This window comes from Dendropsophus ebraccatus, chromosome 9 (genome assembly GCF_027789765.1).
Source record: "Dendropsophus ebraccatus isolate aDenEbr1 chromosome 9, aDenEbr1.pat, whole genome shotgun sequence".
Taxonomy (NCBI): Eukaryota; Metazoa; Chordata; class Amphibia; order Anura; family Hylidae; genus Dendropsophus; species Dendropsophus ebraccatus.
Genome location: NC_091462.1, coordinates 119,526,259 through 119,541,126, shown reverse-complemented (window position 1 = coordinate 119,541,126; position 14,868 = coordinate 119,526,259). Strand labels below are relative to the sequence as shown.

At 53.8% G+C, this 14,868-nt stretch overlaps 1 protein-coding gene across 2 annotated transcripts in view; it reads right to left on the bottom strand.

Annotated features, from left to right (window-relative positions):
- LOC138801674 (integrin alpha-D-like) overlaps positions 1-14,868 on the bottom strand; it is a 77,380-nt gene that overhangs the window by 39,078 nt on the left and 23,434 nt on the right. Inside the window, exons 4-6 of one of the 2 annotated variants that reach the window (XM_069984730.1) lie at positions 10,648-10,718; positions 10,426-10,540; positions 10,111-10,247 (exon numbers count right to left, since the gene is read on the bottom strand). In XM_069984730.1, coding sequence (XP_069840831.1) covers positions 10,111-10,247; positions 10,426-10,540; positions 10,648-10,718 — 323 coding nt within the window. The remainder of the gene's footprint in view (positions 1-10,110; positions 10,248-10,425; positions 10,541-10,647; positions 10,719-14,868) is intronic. The other variant, XM_069984731.1, reaches the window with a different exon arrangement.

Here is a 14,868-nt window from a genome sequence, read left to right as displayed (position 1 = left end):
ATCACATCACCGCCCCTCACCCATCACATCACCGCCCATCACATCACCACCCCTCACCCAGCACATCACCGCCTCTCACCCATCACATCACCGCCCCTCACCCATCACATCACCGCCCCTCACCCATCACATCACCGCCCCTCACCCATCACATCACCGCCCATCACATCACCACCCCTCACCCATCACATCACCGCCCCTCACCTATCACATCACCGCCCCTCACCCATCACATCACCACCCCTCACCCATCACATCACCGCCCCTCACCCATCACCATCCCTCACCCATCACATCACCGCCTCTCACCCATCACATCACCGCCCCTCACCCATCACATCACCGCCCCTCACCTATCACATCACCGCCCCTCACCCATCACATCACCGCCCCTCACCCATCACATCACCGCCTCTCACCCATCACATCACCGCCCCTCACCCATCACATCACCGCCCCTCACCTATCACATCACCGCCCCTCACCCATCACATCACCGCCCCTCACCCATCACATCACCGCCCCTCACCCATCACATCACCGCCCATCACATCACCACCCCTCACCCATCACATCACCGCCTCTCACCCATCACATCACCGCCCCTCACCCATCACATCACCGCCCCTCACCCATCACATCACCGCCCCTCACCCATCACATCACCGCCCATCACATCACCACCCCTCACCCATCACATCACCGCCCCTCACCTATCACATCACCGCCCCTCACCCATCACATCACCACCCCTCACCCATCACATCACCGCCTCTCACCCATCACATCACCGCCCCTCACCCATCACATCACCGCCCCTCACCCATCACATCACCGCCCATCACATCACCACCCCTCACCCATCACATCACCGCCTCTCACCCATCACATCACGGCCCCTCACCCATCACATCACCATCCCTCACCCATCACATCACCATCCATCACCCATCACATCACCGCCCCTCACCCATCACATCACCATCCCTCACCCATCACATCACCGCCCCTCACCCATCACATCACCGCCCCTCACCCATCACATCACCACCCCTCACCCATCACATCACCGCCCCTCACCCATCACATCACCGCCCCTCACCCATCACATCACCGCCCCTCACCCATCACATCACCGCCCCTCACCCATCACATCACCGCCTATCACCCATCACATCACCGCCCCTCACCCATCACATCACCGCCCCTCACCCATCACATCACCACCCATCACCGCCCCTCACCCATCACATCACCGCCCCTCACCCATCACCCATCACATCACCACCCCTCACCCATCACATCACCACCCCTCACCCATCACATCACCGCCCCTCACCCATCACATCACCACCTCTCACCCATCACATCACCGCCCATTACATCACCACCCCTCACCCATCACATCACCATCCCTCACCCATCACATCACCACCCCTCACCCATCACATCACCATCCCTCACCCATCACATCACCGCCCCTCACCCATCACCATCCCTCACCCATCACATCACCATCCCTCACCCATCACATCACCACCCCTCACCCATCACATCACCATCCCTCACCCATCACATCACCGCCCCTCACCCATCACATCACCATCCCTCACCCATCACATCACCGCCCCTCACCCATCACATCACCGCCCCTCACCCATCACCATCCCTCACCCATCACATCACCACCCCTCACCCATCACATCACCATCCCTCACCCATCACATCACCGCCCCTCACCCATCACATCACCATCCCTCACCCATCACATCACCGCCTCTCACCCATCACATCACCATCCCTCACCCATCACATCACCATCCCTCACCCATCACATCACCACCCCTCACCCATCACATCACTGCCTCTCACCCATCACATCACCGCCCCTCACCCATCACATCCCCATCCCTCACCCATCACATCACCGCCCCTCACCCATCACATCACCGCCCCTCACCCATCACATCACCGCCCATCACCCATCACATCACCACCCCTCACCCATAACCATTCCTTACTAATCACATCACCATCCAAACCATCACCGTCCCTCATCCATCACATCACTGCCTCTCACCCATCACATCACCGCCCCTCACATCACCGCCCCTCACCCATCACATCACCGCCCCTCACCCATCACATCACCGCCCCTCACCTATCACATCACCGCCCCTCACCCATCACATCACCACCCCTCACCCATCACATCACCGCCCCTCACCTATCACATCACCGCCCCTCACCCATCACATCACCACCCCTCACCCATCACATCACCGCCCCTCACCCATCACATCACCACCCCTCACCCATCACATCACCGCCCATCACATCACCACCCCTCACCCATCACATCACCGCCCCTCACCCATCACATCACCACCCCTCACCCATCACATCACCGCCCATCACATCACCACCCCTCACCCATCACATCACCGCCCCTCACCCATCACATCACCATCCATCACCCATCACATCACCATCCCTCACCCATCACATCACCGCCCCTCACCCATCACATCACACATCCCCCACTCATCACATCACATCCCCATCCCTCACCCATCACATCACATCACCATCCCTCACCCATCACATCACCGCCCCTCACCCATCACATCACCGCCCTCACTCATCACATCACCGCCCCTCACCCATCACATCACCATCCCTCACCCATCACATCACCGCCCCTCACCCATCACATCACCGCCCCTCACCCATCACATCACCGCCCCTCACCCATCACATCACCATCCCTCACCCATCACATCACCATCCCTCACCCATCACATCACCGCCCCTCACCCATCACATCACCGCCCCTCACCCATCACATCACCATCCCTCACCCATCACATCACCGCCCCTCACCCATCACATCACCGCCCCTCACCCATCACATCACCGCCCCTCACCCATCACATCACCGCCCATCACATCACCACCCCTCACCCATCACATCACCGCCCCTCACCTATCACATCACCGCCCCTCACCCATCACATCACCACCCCTCACCCATCACATCACCGCCTCTCACCCATCACATCACGGCCCCTCACCCATCACATCACCGCCCCTCACCCATCACATCACCGCCCATCACATCACCACCCCTCACCCATCACATCACCGCCTCTCACCCATCACATCACGGCCCCTCACCCATCACATCACCATCCCTCACCCATCACATCACCATCCCTCACCCATCACATCACCATCCATCACCCATCACATCACCGCCCCTCACCCATCACATCACCATCCCTCACCCATCACATCACCGCCCCTCACCTATCACATCACCGCCCCTCACCCATCACATCACCACCCCTCACCCATCACATCACCGCCCCTCACCCATCACATCACGGCCCCTCACCCATCACATCACCGCCCCTCACCCATCACATCACCGCCCCTCACCCATCACATCACCGCCTATCACCCATCACATCACCGCCCCTCACCCATCACATCACCGCCCCTCACCCATCACATCACCACCCATCACCGCCCCTCACCCATCACATCACCGCCCCTCACCCATCACCCATCACATCACCACCCCTCACCCATCACATCACCACCCCTCACCCATCACATCACCGCCCCTCACCCATCACATCACCACCTCTCACCCATCACATCACCGCCCATTACATCACCACCCCTCACCCATCACATCACCATCCCTCACCCATCACATCACCACCCCTCACCCATCACATCACCATCCCTCACCCATCACATCACCGCCCCTCACCCATCACCATCCCTCACCCATCACATCACCATCCCTCACCCATCACATCACCACCCCTCACCCATCACATCACCATCCCTCACCCATCACATCACCGCCCCTCACCCATCACATCACCATCCCTCACCCATCACATCACCGCCCCTCACCCATCACATCACCGCCCCTCACCCATCACCATCCCTCACCCATCACATCACCATCCCTCACCCATCACATCACCACCCCTCACCCATCACATCACCATCCCTCACCCATCACATCACCGCCCCTCACCCATCACATCACCATCCCTCACCCATCACATCACCGCCTCTCACCCATCACATCACCATCCCTCACCCATCACATCACCATCCCTCACCCATCACATCACCACCCCTCACCCATCACATCACTGCCTCTCACCCATCACATCACCGCCCCTCACCCATCACATCCCCATCCCTCACCCATCACATCACCGCCTCTCACCCATCACATCACCGCCCCTCACCCATCACATCACCGCCCCTCACCCATCACATCACCGCCCCTCACCCATCACATCACCGCCCATCACCCATCACATCACCACCCCTCACCCATAACCATTCCTTACTAATCACATCACCATCCAAACCATCACCGCCCCTCACCCATCACATCACCGCCCCTCACCCATCACATCACCGCCCCTCACCTATCACATCACCGCCCCTCACCCATCACATCACCACCCCTCACCCATCACATCACCGCCCCTCACCCATCACATCACCACCCCTCACCCATCACATCACCGCCCATCACATCACCACCCCTCACCCATCACATCACCGCCCCTCACCCATCACATCACCACCCCTCACCCATCACATCACCGCCCATCACATCACCACCCCTCACCCATCACATCACCGCCCCTCACCCATCACATCACCATCCATCACCCATCACATCACCATCCCTCACCCATCACATCACCGCCCCTCACCCATCACATCACCACCCCTCACCCATCACATCACACATCCCCCACTCATCACATCACATCCCCATCCCTCACCCATCACATCACATCACCATCCCTCACCCATCACATCACCGCCCCTCACCCATCACATCACCGCCCCTCACCCATCACATCACCGCCCCTCACCCATCACATCACCATCCCTCACCCATCACATCACCATCCCTCACCCATCACATCACCGCCCCTCACCCATCACATCACCGCCCCTCACCCATCACATCACCATCCCTCACCCATCACATCACCGCCCCTCACCCATCACATCACCGCCCCTCACCCATCACATCACCGCCCCTCACCCATCACATCACCATCCCTCACCCATCACATCACCGCCCCTCACCCATCACATCACCGCCCCTCACCCATCACATCACCGCCCCTCACCCATCACATCACCATCCCTCACCCATCACATCACCGCCCCTCACCCATCACATCACCGCCCCTCACCCATCACATCACCATCCCTCACCCATCACATCACCGCCTCTCACCCATCACATCACCGCCCCTCACCCATCACATCACCGCCTCTCACCCATCACATCACCACCCCTCACCCATCACATCACACATCCCCCACCCATCCATCACATCACCATCCCTCACCCATCACATCACATCACCACCCCTCACCCATCACATCACCATCCCTCACCCATCACATCACCGCCTCTCACCCATCACATCACCGCCCCTCACCCATCACATCACCGCCTCTCACCCATCACATCACCACCCCTCACCCATCACATCACACATCCCCCACCCATCCATCACATCACCGCCCCTCACCCATCACATCACACATCCCTCACCCATCACATCACCACCCCTCACCCATCACATCACACATCCCCCACCCATCCATCACATCACCGCCCCTCACCCATCACATCACACATCCCCCACCCATCACATCACACATCCCTCACCCATCACATCACCACCTCTCACCCATCACATCACCGCCCCTCACCCATCACATCACCGCCCCTCACCCATCACATCACCGCCCCTCACCCATCACACATCCCCCACCCATCCATCACATCACCATCAATCACCTCTACATCGGCAGTGTCCCAGAGCGGGTGTCACTGCTATCTGTCACTGTCTCACTGTCTATGGTATCAAGTGTAGGTCAGTACCTATATGTCTACATGCTCTGGGGCTGAAGTATGTAGTGCGCTACTCCCACCACTTGGTGTCACTATACCTTCTGTCTTGTCTGGCACAGTTGAAAGAAGATAGCAAAGGGTTAACTGTTTCTTGATTGACTATCTGCCTTACCCTCTTATATGCCACTGTTTTGTAACTCTCTTGCTTAGCCAGTCCTTGAGCTGGGTCCCTCACACAGTCTTCTGTCCACCAGCCTCATTATCCTGATATTATAAAAGCATTGTGTTCTATTATCTCTGCTATTCAGTGGTTAGAGCACCATCTACTGGCTGTATGTAGTATTACCTCACTTGTAAAAGTAACATGCCTTATGGGTAGAGCAAAGCATTCTGGGCAGCCAGATCAGTCTTAGGGTATGTGCACACTGAGGACATTTGTATGTATACACTTTCTGGGAGCCCTCAGAGCATACCCTGTTTTCCTATATTATTGAACTTTAATAACATAACCATGTGCAATGCAAAATAAAATATTGCTGCCTCTTGCTCTTGAGAAATCTCGTAGTGTCAGCCGACACTGTCTATAGCTACTGTGGGTGTCGTTAGTAGGTGCAGTGATGCTCTGTACTGTCCCCGGACGGTGTTGTACAGTACCCGAGCGTCACTGCTGTAGATGCCAGATAGCGCTGGCTCGGGATGTCTACACAAACTGATAATGCAGGAGCACATACATCACTGGTGGGTCTGGAACTCCAGTACTGTCTAAGGGAGATCCACTGTAAGCCCTTGATGGGCAAAGGTCGCTACTCCGTGCTACTGCCTGAGCGATTTGGGATGCGCTCTTCCCCTCTAGTGTAAAGTTCTCAAACTACCGATATCCCCATAGCTAAGTTACTGACATGTTCAAGAGGTGCAATAGTTAAAAAATGTCCGTGTTAGACTGACATGTCTCGCCGGCGTTTTCAAATCGTCATCATCGGATTTATAGTGATAGCTGAAGGACGTGAGGGGAGGTGAAAGAGGATGGACTGTTGTGGTATGATGGAAAGGGCGCTTAGTTTGAAAAGTCTGTGGTGCGCATGCCCAATGAGTCTGATTTTGGACTTATGGTGCGTTTACACAGACAGATTTATCTGACAGATCTTTGAAGCCAAAACCAGGAACAGACTATAAACAGGGATCAGGTCATAAAGGAAAGACTGGGATCTATCCTTTTTTTAAATCCATTCCTGGCTTTGGCTTCCAAAATCTGTCAGATAAATCTTTCTGTGTAAACGGACCCTCACTCCCCTGGGCAGTATGTGTGGTTCACTGCGCATGTCAGTGGACTTAGAGTATATGCGATTGTCTGACTGGCACTGCGCATGTCTGTGGACTTAGAGTATATGCGATTGTCTGACTGGCACTGCGCATGTCTGTGGACTTAGAGTATATGCGATTGTCTGACTGGCACTGCGCATGTCTGTGGACTTAAGAGTATATGCGATTGTCTGACTGGCACTGCGCATGTCTGTGGACTTAGAGTATATGCGATTGTCTGACTGGCACTGCGCATGTCTGTGGACTTAGAGTATATGCGATTGTCTGACTGGCACTGCGCATGTCTGTGGACTTAGAGTATATGCGATTGTCTGACTGGCACTGCGCATGTCTGTGGACTTAGAGTATATGCGATTGTCTGACTGGCACCGCGCATGTCTGTGGACTTAGAGTATATGCGATTGTCTGACTGGCACTGCGCATGTCTGTGGACCTTGCACATAATTACGGAATTAGTCTAAATCGTATTCAGTGGTCGCCCGCTAATAAAATGGGCGCTGTGGATGAGCGGAGGAGTAACGTATATCACCAGGTAAGTAACTGCATATATATCTTTGGATTGTGCTGGATGATGGTTAGTTGGCGAAGATCTAACTCATACTGACATTAGTTGAAATATCTATAAACTGTTCTTCCCATCTACTGCTCAACACTCAGGACATTTGTCAGAAAATCCATTGCGAAATCAGCAGCTCTCAGACTGCTGCGGGCGCGCGTCTGATGTTACCGTGTATATTACCCGTGGGTCAGGGATGTTACCGTGTATATTACCCGTGGGTCAGGGATGTCACCGTGTATATTACCCGTGGGTTAGGGATGTTACCATGTGTATTACCCGTGGGTCAGGGATGTTACCGTGTATATTACCTGTGTTTATTACCTGTGTGTTACCCGTGGGTCAGGGATGTTACTGTGTATAATATCCGTGGGTCAGGGATGTTACTGTGTATAATATCCGTGGGTCAGGGACATTACTGTGTATATTACCCGTGGGTCAGGTATGTTACCTTGTATATTACCCGTGGGTCAGGGATGTCACCGTGTATATTACCCGTGGGTTAGGGATGTTACCGTGTGTATTACCCGTGGGTCAGGGATGTTACCGTGTATATTACCTGTGTTTATTACCTGTGTGTTACCCGTGGGTCAGGGATGTTACTGTGTATAATATCCGTGGGTCAGGGATGTTACTGTGGATAATATCCGTGGGTCAGGGACGTTACTGTGTATATTACCCGTGGGTCAGGTATGTTACCTTGTATATTACCCGTGGGTTAGGGATGTCACCGTGTATATTACCCGTGGGTCAGGGATGTTACCATGTGTATTACCCGTGGGTCAGGGATGTCACCGTGTATATTACCCGTGGGTCAGGGATGTTACCATGTGTATTACCCGTGGGTCAGGGATGTCACCGTGTATATTACCCGTGGGTCAGGGATTTTACCGTGTATATTACCCCTTGGTCAGGGATGTTACCATGTATATTACCCGTGGGTCAGGGATGTTACCATGTGTATTAGCCGTGGGTCAGGGATGTTACCGTGTATATTACCCGTGGGTCAGGGATGTTACCGTGTATATTACCCGTGGGTCAGGGATGTTACCGTGTATATTACCCGTGGGTCAGGGATGTTACCGTGTATATTACCCGTGGGTCAGGGATGTTACCGTGTATATTACCCGTGGGTCAGGGATGTTACCGTGTATATTACCCGTTGGTCAGGGATGTTACCGTATATATTACCCGTGGGTCAGGGATGTTACCGTGTATATTACCCGTGGGTCAGGGATGTTACCGTGTATATTACCCGTGGGTCAGGGACGTTACCGTGTGTATTACCCGTGGGTCAGGGATGTCACCGTGTATATTACCCGTGGGTCAGGGATGTTACCGTGTATATTACCCGTGGGTCAGGGATGTTACCGTGTATATTACCCGTGGGTCAGGGATGTCACTGTGTATATTACCCGTGGGTCAGGGATGTCACCGTGTATATTACCCGTGGGTCAGGGATGTCACCGTGTATATTACCCGTGGGTCAGGGATGTTACCATGTGTATTACCCGTGGGTCAGGGATGTCACCGTGTCTATTACCCGTGGGTCAGGGATGTTACCATGTGTATTACCCGTGGGTCAGGGATGTCACCGTGTCTATTACCCGTGGGTCAGGGATGTTACCATGTGTATTACCCGTGGGTCAGGGATGTCACCGTGTCTATTACCCGTGGGTCAGGGATGTTACCGTGTATATTACCCGTGTGTATATTACCTGTGTATATTACCTGGGTGTATATTACCTGTGTGTATTATCTGTGTATATAACCTGTGTATATAATCTGTGTATATAACCTGTGGGGCAGGGATGTTACCGGGTGTAGTACACGTGTGTATTACCTGTGTATATTACCTGTGTATATTACCTGGGTGTATATTACCTGTGTGTATTACCTGTGTGTATTACCCGTGGGGCAGGGATGTTACCGGGTGTAGTACACGTGTGTATTACCTGTGTATATTACCTGTGTATATTACCTGTGTGTATTACCTGTGTATATTACCTGGGTGTATTACCTGTGTATATTACCTGGGTGTATTACCTGCGTATATTACCTGTGTGTATTACCTGTGTATATTACCTGTGTATATTACCTGGGTGTATTACCTGTGTATATTACCTGGGTGTATTACCTGTGTATATTACCTGTGTGTATATTACCTGTGTGTATTACCTGTGTATATTACCTGTGTATATTACTTAGGGTGCATTACCTGTGTGTATTACCTGTGTGTATTACCTGTGTGTATATTACCTGTGTGTATTACCTGTGTATATTACCTGTGTATATTACCTGTGTATATTACCTGTGTGTATATTACCTGGGTGTCCGTCGTGCTCAAGGAAGAAATCATCTGTCTCACAAAACGCAACATTACTTTAAAGTTTGTTAATTGAACACTGCCGGAACCATCAATGACGAACACAACATCCAGGCCGCACTCTGAGGAAGAGATAGGACATCATCAGGAGTAATAATCATTATACAGGACCAGAAGCTTCTGTCAGGTGGTCCTGTGGCCCCTTATACACCGGGACTATTAGGTCAGCTTGGAGATCAGTAGGACTGTACTGTGTGAGCAGTAATACGAGGCCCCGGTGCTGGGCCATCCGGCTGTTACCTGGTGGAGGTGCCGATAGGGTGTTCTCCACATCCAGGTTTCTGTCCAGCTGGTAGCAGCGTCCATTGACATAGATGTTCTGTCCACAAGGTCTCTGTAAGGTCGGCCCACACACCTGCCGTACATACAAGGAATGGGTTAGGGTTTTCTTGTAACAACAACATACAGGTGGTGTGACCCCCGCTAAGATATGAGTGAGGTACAGAGGGGCAGTAGACGTACCAGTAACCGACCAGAATCCTTCCGAGCCGCCAGCGAGAGTCCAAGTGACATATTAATTTCATCATCAGATCCTGCAGGTCAAACAAATGGTGGATATTGAGAGGAGGAGGAGGGGACACAGAGGAGGAGGGGACACTAAGAGGAGGAGGGGGCACTGAGAGGAGGAGGAGGAGGCACAGAGGAGGAGGAGGAGGCACAGAGGAGGAGGGGACACTGACAGGAGGAGGAGGGGACACTCAGAGGAGGAGTGGACACTGAGGAGGAGGAGGCACAGAGGAGGAGGGGACACTGAGAGGAGGAGGGGGCACTGACAGGAGGAGGAGGGGACACTGAGAGGAGGAGAGGGCACTGAGAGGAGGAGGAGGAGGCACAGAGGAGGAGGGGACACTGAGAGGAGGAGGGGGCACTGACAGGAGGAGGAGGGGACACTCAGAGGAGGAGGGGGCACTAAGAGGAGGAGTGGACACTGAGGAGGAGGAGGCACAGAGGAGGAGTGGACACTGAGGAGGAGGAAACACTGAGAGGAGGAGGAGGAGGCACAGAGGAGGAGGGGACACAGAGGAGGAGGGGGCACTGACAAGAGGAGGAGGGGACACTGAGAGGAGGAGGGGGCACTGAGAGGAGGAGGGGACACTGAGAGGAGGAGGGGACACTGAGATGAGGAGTGGACACCGAGGAGGAGGAGGCACAGAGGAGGAGGGGACACTAAGAAGAGGAGGAAACACGTAGAAGGAGGAGGAGGGGGCACAGAGGAGGAGGGGAAACTGAGCAGAGGAGACACTGAGAGGAGGAGGGGACACTGAGGAGGAGGAGGAGGCACAGAGGAGGAGGGGACACTGAGAAGAGGAGGAAACACTGAGAAGGAGGAGGAGGGGGCACAGAGGAGGAGGGGAAACTGAGCAGAGGAGACACTGAGAGGAGGAGGGGACACTGAGGAGGAGGAGGCACAGAGGAGGAGGAAGAGGGGACACTGAGGAGGAGGAGGCACAGAGGAGGAGGGGACACTGAGAGGAGGAGGAAACACTGAGAAGGAGGGGACACAGCAGAGGAGACATAGAGGAGGAAGGGAAACAGAGGAGGAGGGGACACAGAGGAGGAGGAGACACCGAGAGGAGAAGGGACACAGAGGAGGAGGAGGAGGAGGAGACACAAAGGAAGAGGAGGAGGCGGGGACACAGAGGAGGAGGAGCACCTGTGATAACACCCTGTGCTATACTGGGATGCTACAAAAATTTCAACATGAGGAAAATCTGCAAAATGTGTTGTCCTCTTATCTATTTACCATCAATGTTCTCAGAGATGTCTAGAATATTCCACCTGACTGAACTAAGAAACATTTCCGCGTTGTATCCTGCTTGTTCGTCAGCTTCTGTGTATTTATTTAGCCCAGTCCTCTCATTGGCTTTGGCTCACAGGCTACCACTTGTCTTGTATCATTGGAGGCGGACCTGCTGACCCCACTCCCAAAAGAAGATAAATCCCACCACAATCCAAACCCAAAGAAGTACAAACCCAGAATGCTTTGTACACCCTTGTACACCCATGACCTGCCCCCCTTGTACACCCATGACCCTGCCCCCCCCCCTTGTACACCCATGACCTGCCCCCCTTGTACACCCATGACCCTGCCCCCCCCTTGTACACCCATGACCCTGCCCCCCTTGTACACCCATGACCTGCCCCCCTTGTACATCCATGACCCTGCCCCCCCCTTGTACACCCATGACCCTGCCCCCCCCTTGTACACCCATTACCCTGCCCCCCCCTTGTACACCCATGACCTGCCCCCCTTGTACACCCATGACCCTGCCCCCCCCTTGTACACCCATGACCTGCCCCCCTTGTACACCCATGACCCTGCCCCCCTTGTACACCCATGACCTGCCCCCCTTGTACACCCATGACCCTGCCCCCCTTGTACACCCATGACCCTGCCCCCCTTGTACACCCATGACCCTGCCCCCCCCCTTGTACACCCATGACCTGCCCCCCTTGTACACCCATGACCCTGCCCCCCCTTGTACACCCATGACCCTGCCCCCCCTTGTACACCCATGACCCTGCCCCCCTTGTACACCCATGACCCTGCCCCCCTTGTACACCCATGACCCTGCCCCCCCTTGTACACCCATGACCCTGCCCCCCCTTGTACACCCATGACCCTGCCCTCCTTGTACAACCCATGACCCTGCCCCCCTTGTACACCCATGACCCTGCCCCCCTTGTACACCCATGACCCTGCCCCCCTTGTACACCCATGACCCTGCCCTCCTTGTACAACCCATGACCCTGCCCCCCTTGTACACCCATGACCCTGCCCCCCCCTTGTACACCCATGACCCTGCCCCCCCCTTGTACACCCATGACCCTGCCCCCCCCCCTTGTACACCCATGACCTGCCCCCCTTGTACACCCATGACCCTGCCCCCCTTGTACACCTAGACCCTGCCCCCCCTTGTACACCCATGACCCTGCCCCCCTTGCACACCCATGACCCTGCCCCCCTTGTACACCTAGACCCTGCCCCCCCCTTGTACACCCATGACCCTGCCCCCTTTGCACACCTAGGTCACCTTATTCGTCCCCCAGGTATTCTTGCCGCCTGACTTATTCCTTCCTCTCCTACACACCACCCCCTGCCTCTCCAGCGGCCAGTGTAACTCACCCACTCCCCACTCTCTCCCCATGACTATTTTGGCCCCTTGCTGGGAGACCCCCACTGGTTGCGCTTTTTCTTGTCATCTTCTTCTCATTCAGTGTTGGTCCGTCCACCTTTATCTTCCTTTTCATTGTCTTCTGATTGTTCACGTGGCTGGGGAGGTAGGCAGGGGAGGTTTTTTGGAGGAGAAAGGGGTAAAGATTTTTTAACCTCAGCCTTCGGGGGATACCTTTAGGGTGTGTTTTTGGTTCAGGGGTTGTTTGTAGCGTCTGGTACCTCTTTGGAGGGGGTTCTTTTTGGCCAGGCAGCCTGTTGGGGTTGTGGCAGCAAAGCAGGTACGAGTCCTTGGAGTTGATGGTCAAAATGCAAAGTGAGAGAGGGGATTCTCTACTAGGGTATGGTTCCCACCTTGTAGCCGCACACGGCCATGTCTGTTACCTCCCACCTACCCTGGGTGGCACTGAGCTGTGATTATCTCTGTCTCTCTCCGCCAGCTTTTCCTCTGATGGGTTCTCTGGTTCTCAGCTGGGCTCCCTCTAGTGGCAGACAAACGCCTGTCCACCAGTATTTATACGCTCAGCCCACAGGCTCTGGAGTCTGCTGGCATGGTCTCCTGAGGGTATATACAGTATAGTCTCCACCTCCTCATCTCCGGCTCAGTAGTTGTTGTTAGTCAGTCAGTCAGTCCCCACGACTGTGCTCTATGGCTATCCACTACACACACACACACACACACACACACACACACACACACAGTAACCTCTCACTGTGTCCTCTTGTTCTTGAGTTCAGTTTTTTTTTTTTATAAAATACACTTCCCTTATCCCCCCCCCCAACATATATAAAGGTTTCCATCATGTCCTCCCTTTCCCTTCTTCCTCCTGTAACATATATAAAGGTTTCCATCATGTCCTCCCCTTTCCCTTCTTCCTCCTGTAACATATATAAAGGTTTCCATCATGTCCTCCCTTTCCCTTCTTCCTCCTGTAACATATATAAAGGTTTCCATCATGTCCTCCCTTTCCCTTCTTCCTCCTGTAACATATATAAAGGTTTCCATCATGTCCCCCCTTTCCCTTCTTCCTCCTGTAACATATATATAGGTTTCCATCATGTCCTCCTTTCCCTTCTTCCTCCTGTAACATATATAAAGGTTTCCATCATGTCCTCCCTTTCCCTTCTTCCTCTTGTAACATATATAAAGGTTTCCATCATGTCCTCCCTTTCCCTTCTTCCTCCTGTAACATATATATAGGTTTCCATCATGTCCTCCTTTCCCTTCTTCCTCCTGTAACATATATAAAGGTTTCCATCATGTCCTCCCTTTCCCTTCTTCCTCTTGTAACATATATAAAGGTTTCCATCATGTCCTCCCTTTCCCTTCCTCCTCTTGTAACATATATAAAGGTTTCCATTATGTCCTCCCTTTCCCTTCTTCCTCTTGTAACATATATAAAGGTTCCATCATGTCCTCCCCTTTCCCTTCTTCCTCCTGTAACATATATAAAGGTTTCCATTATGTCCTCCTTTCCCTTCTTCCTCCTGTAACATATATAAAGGTT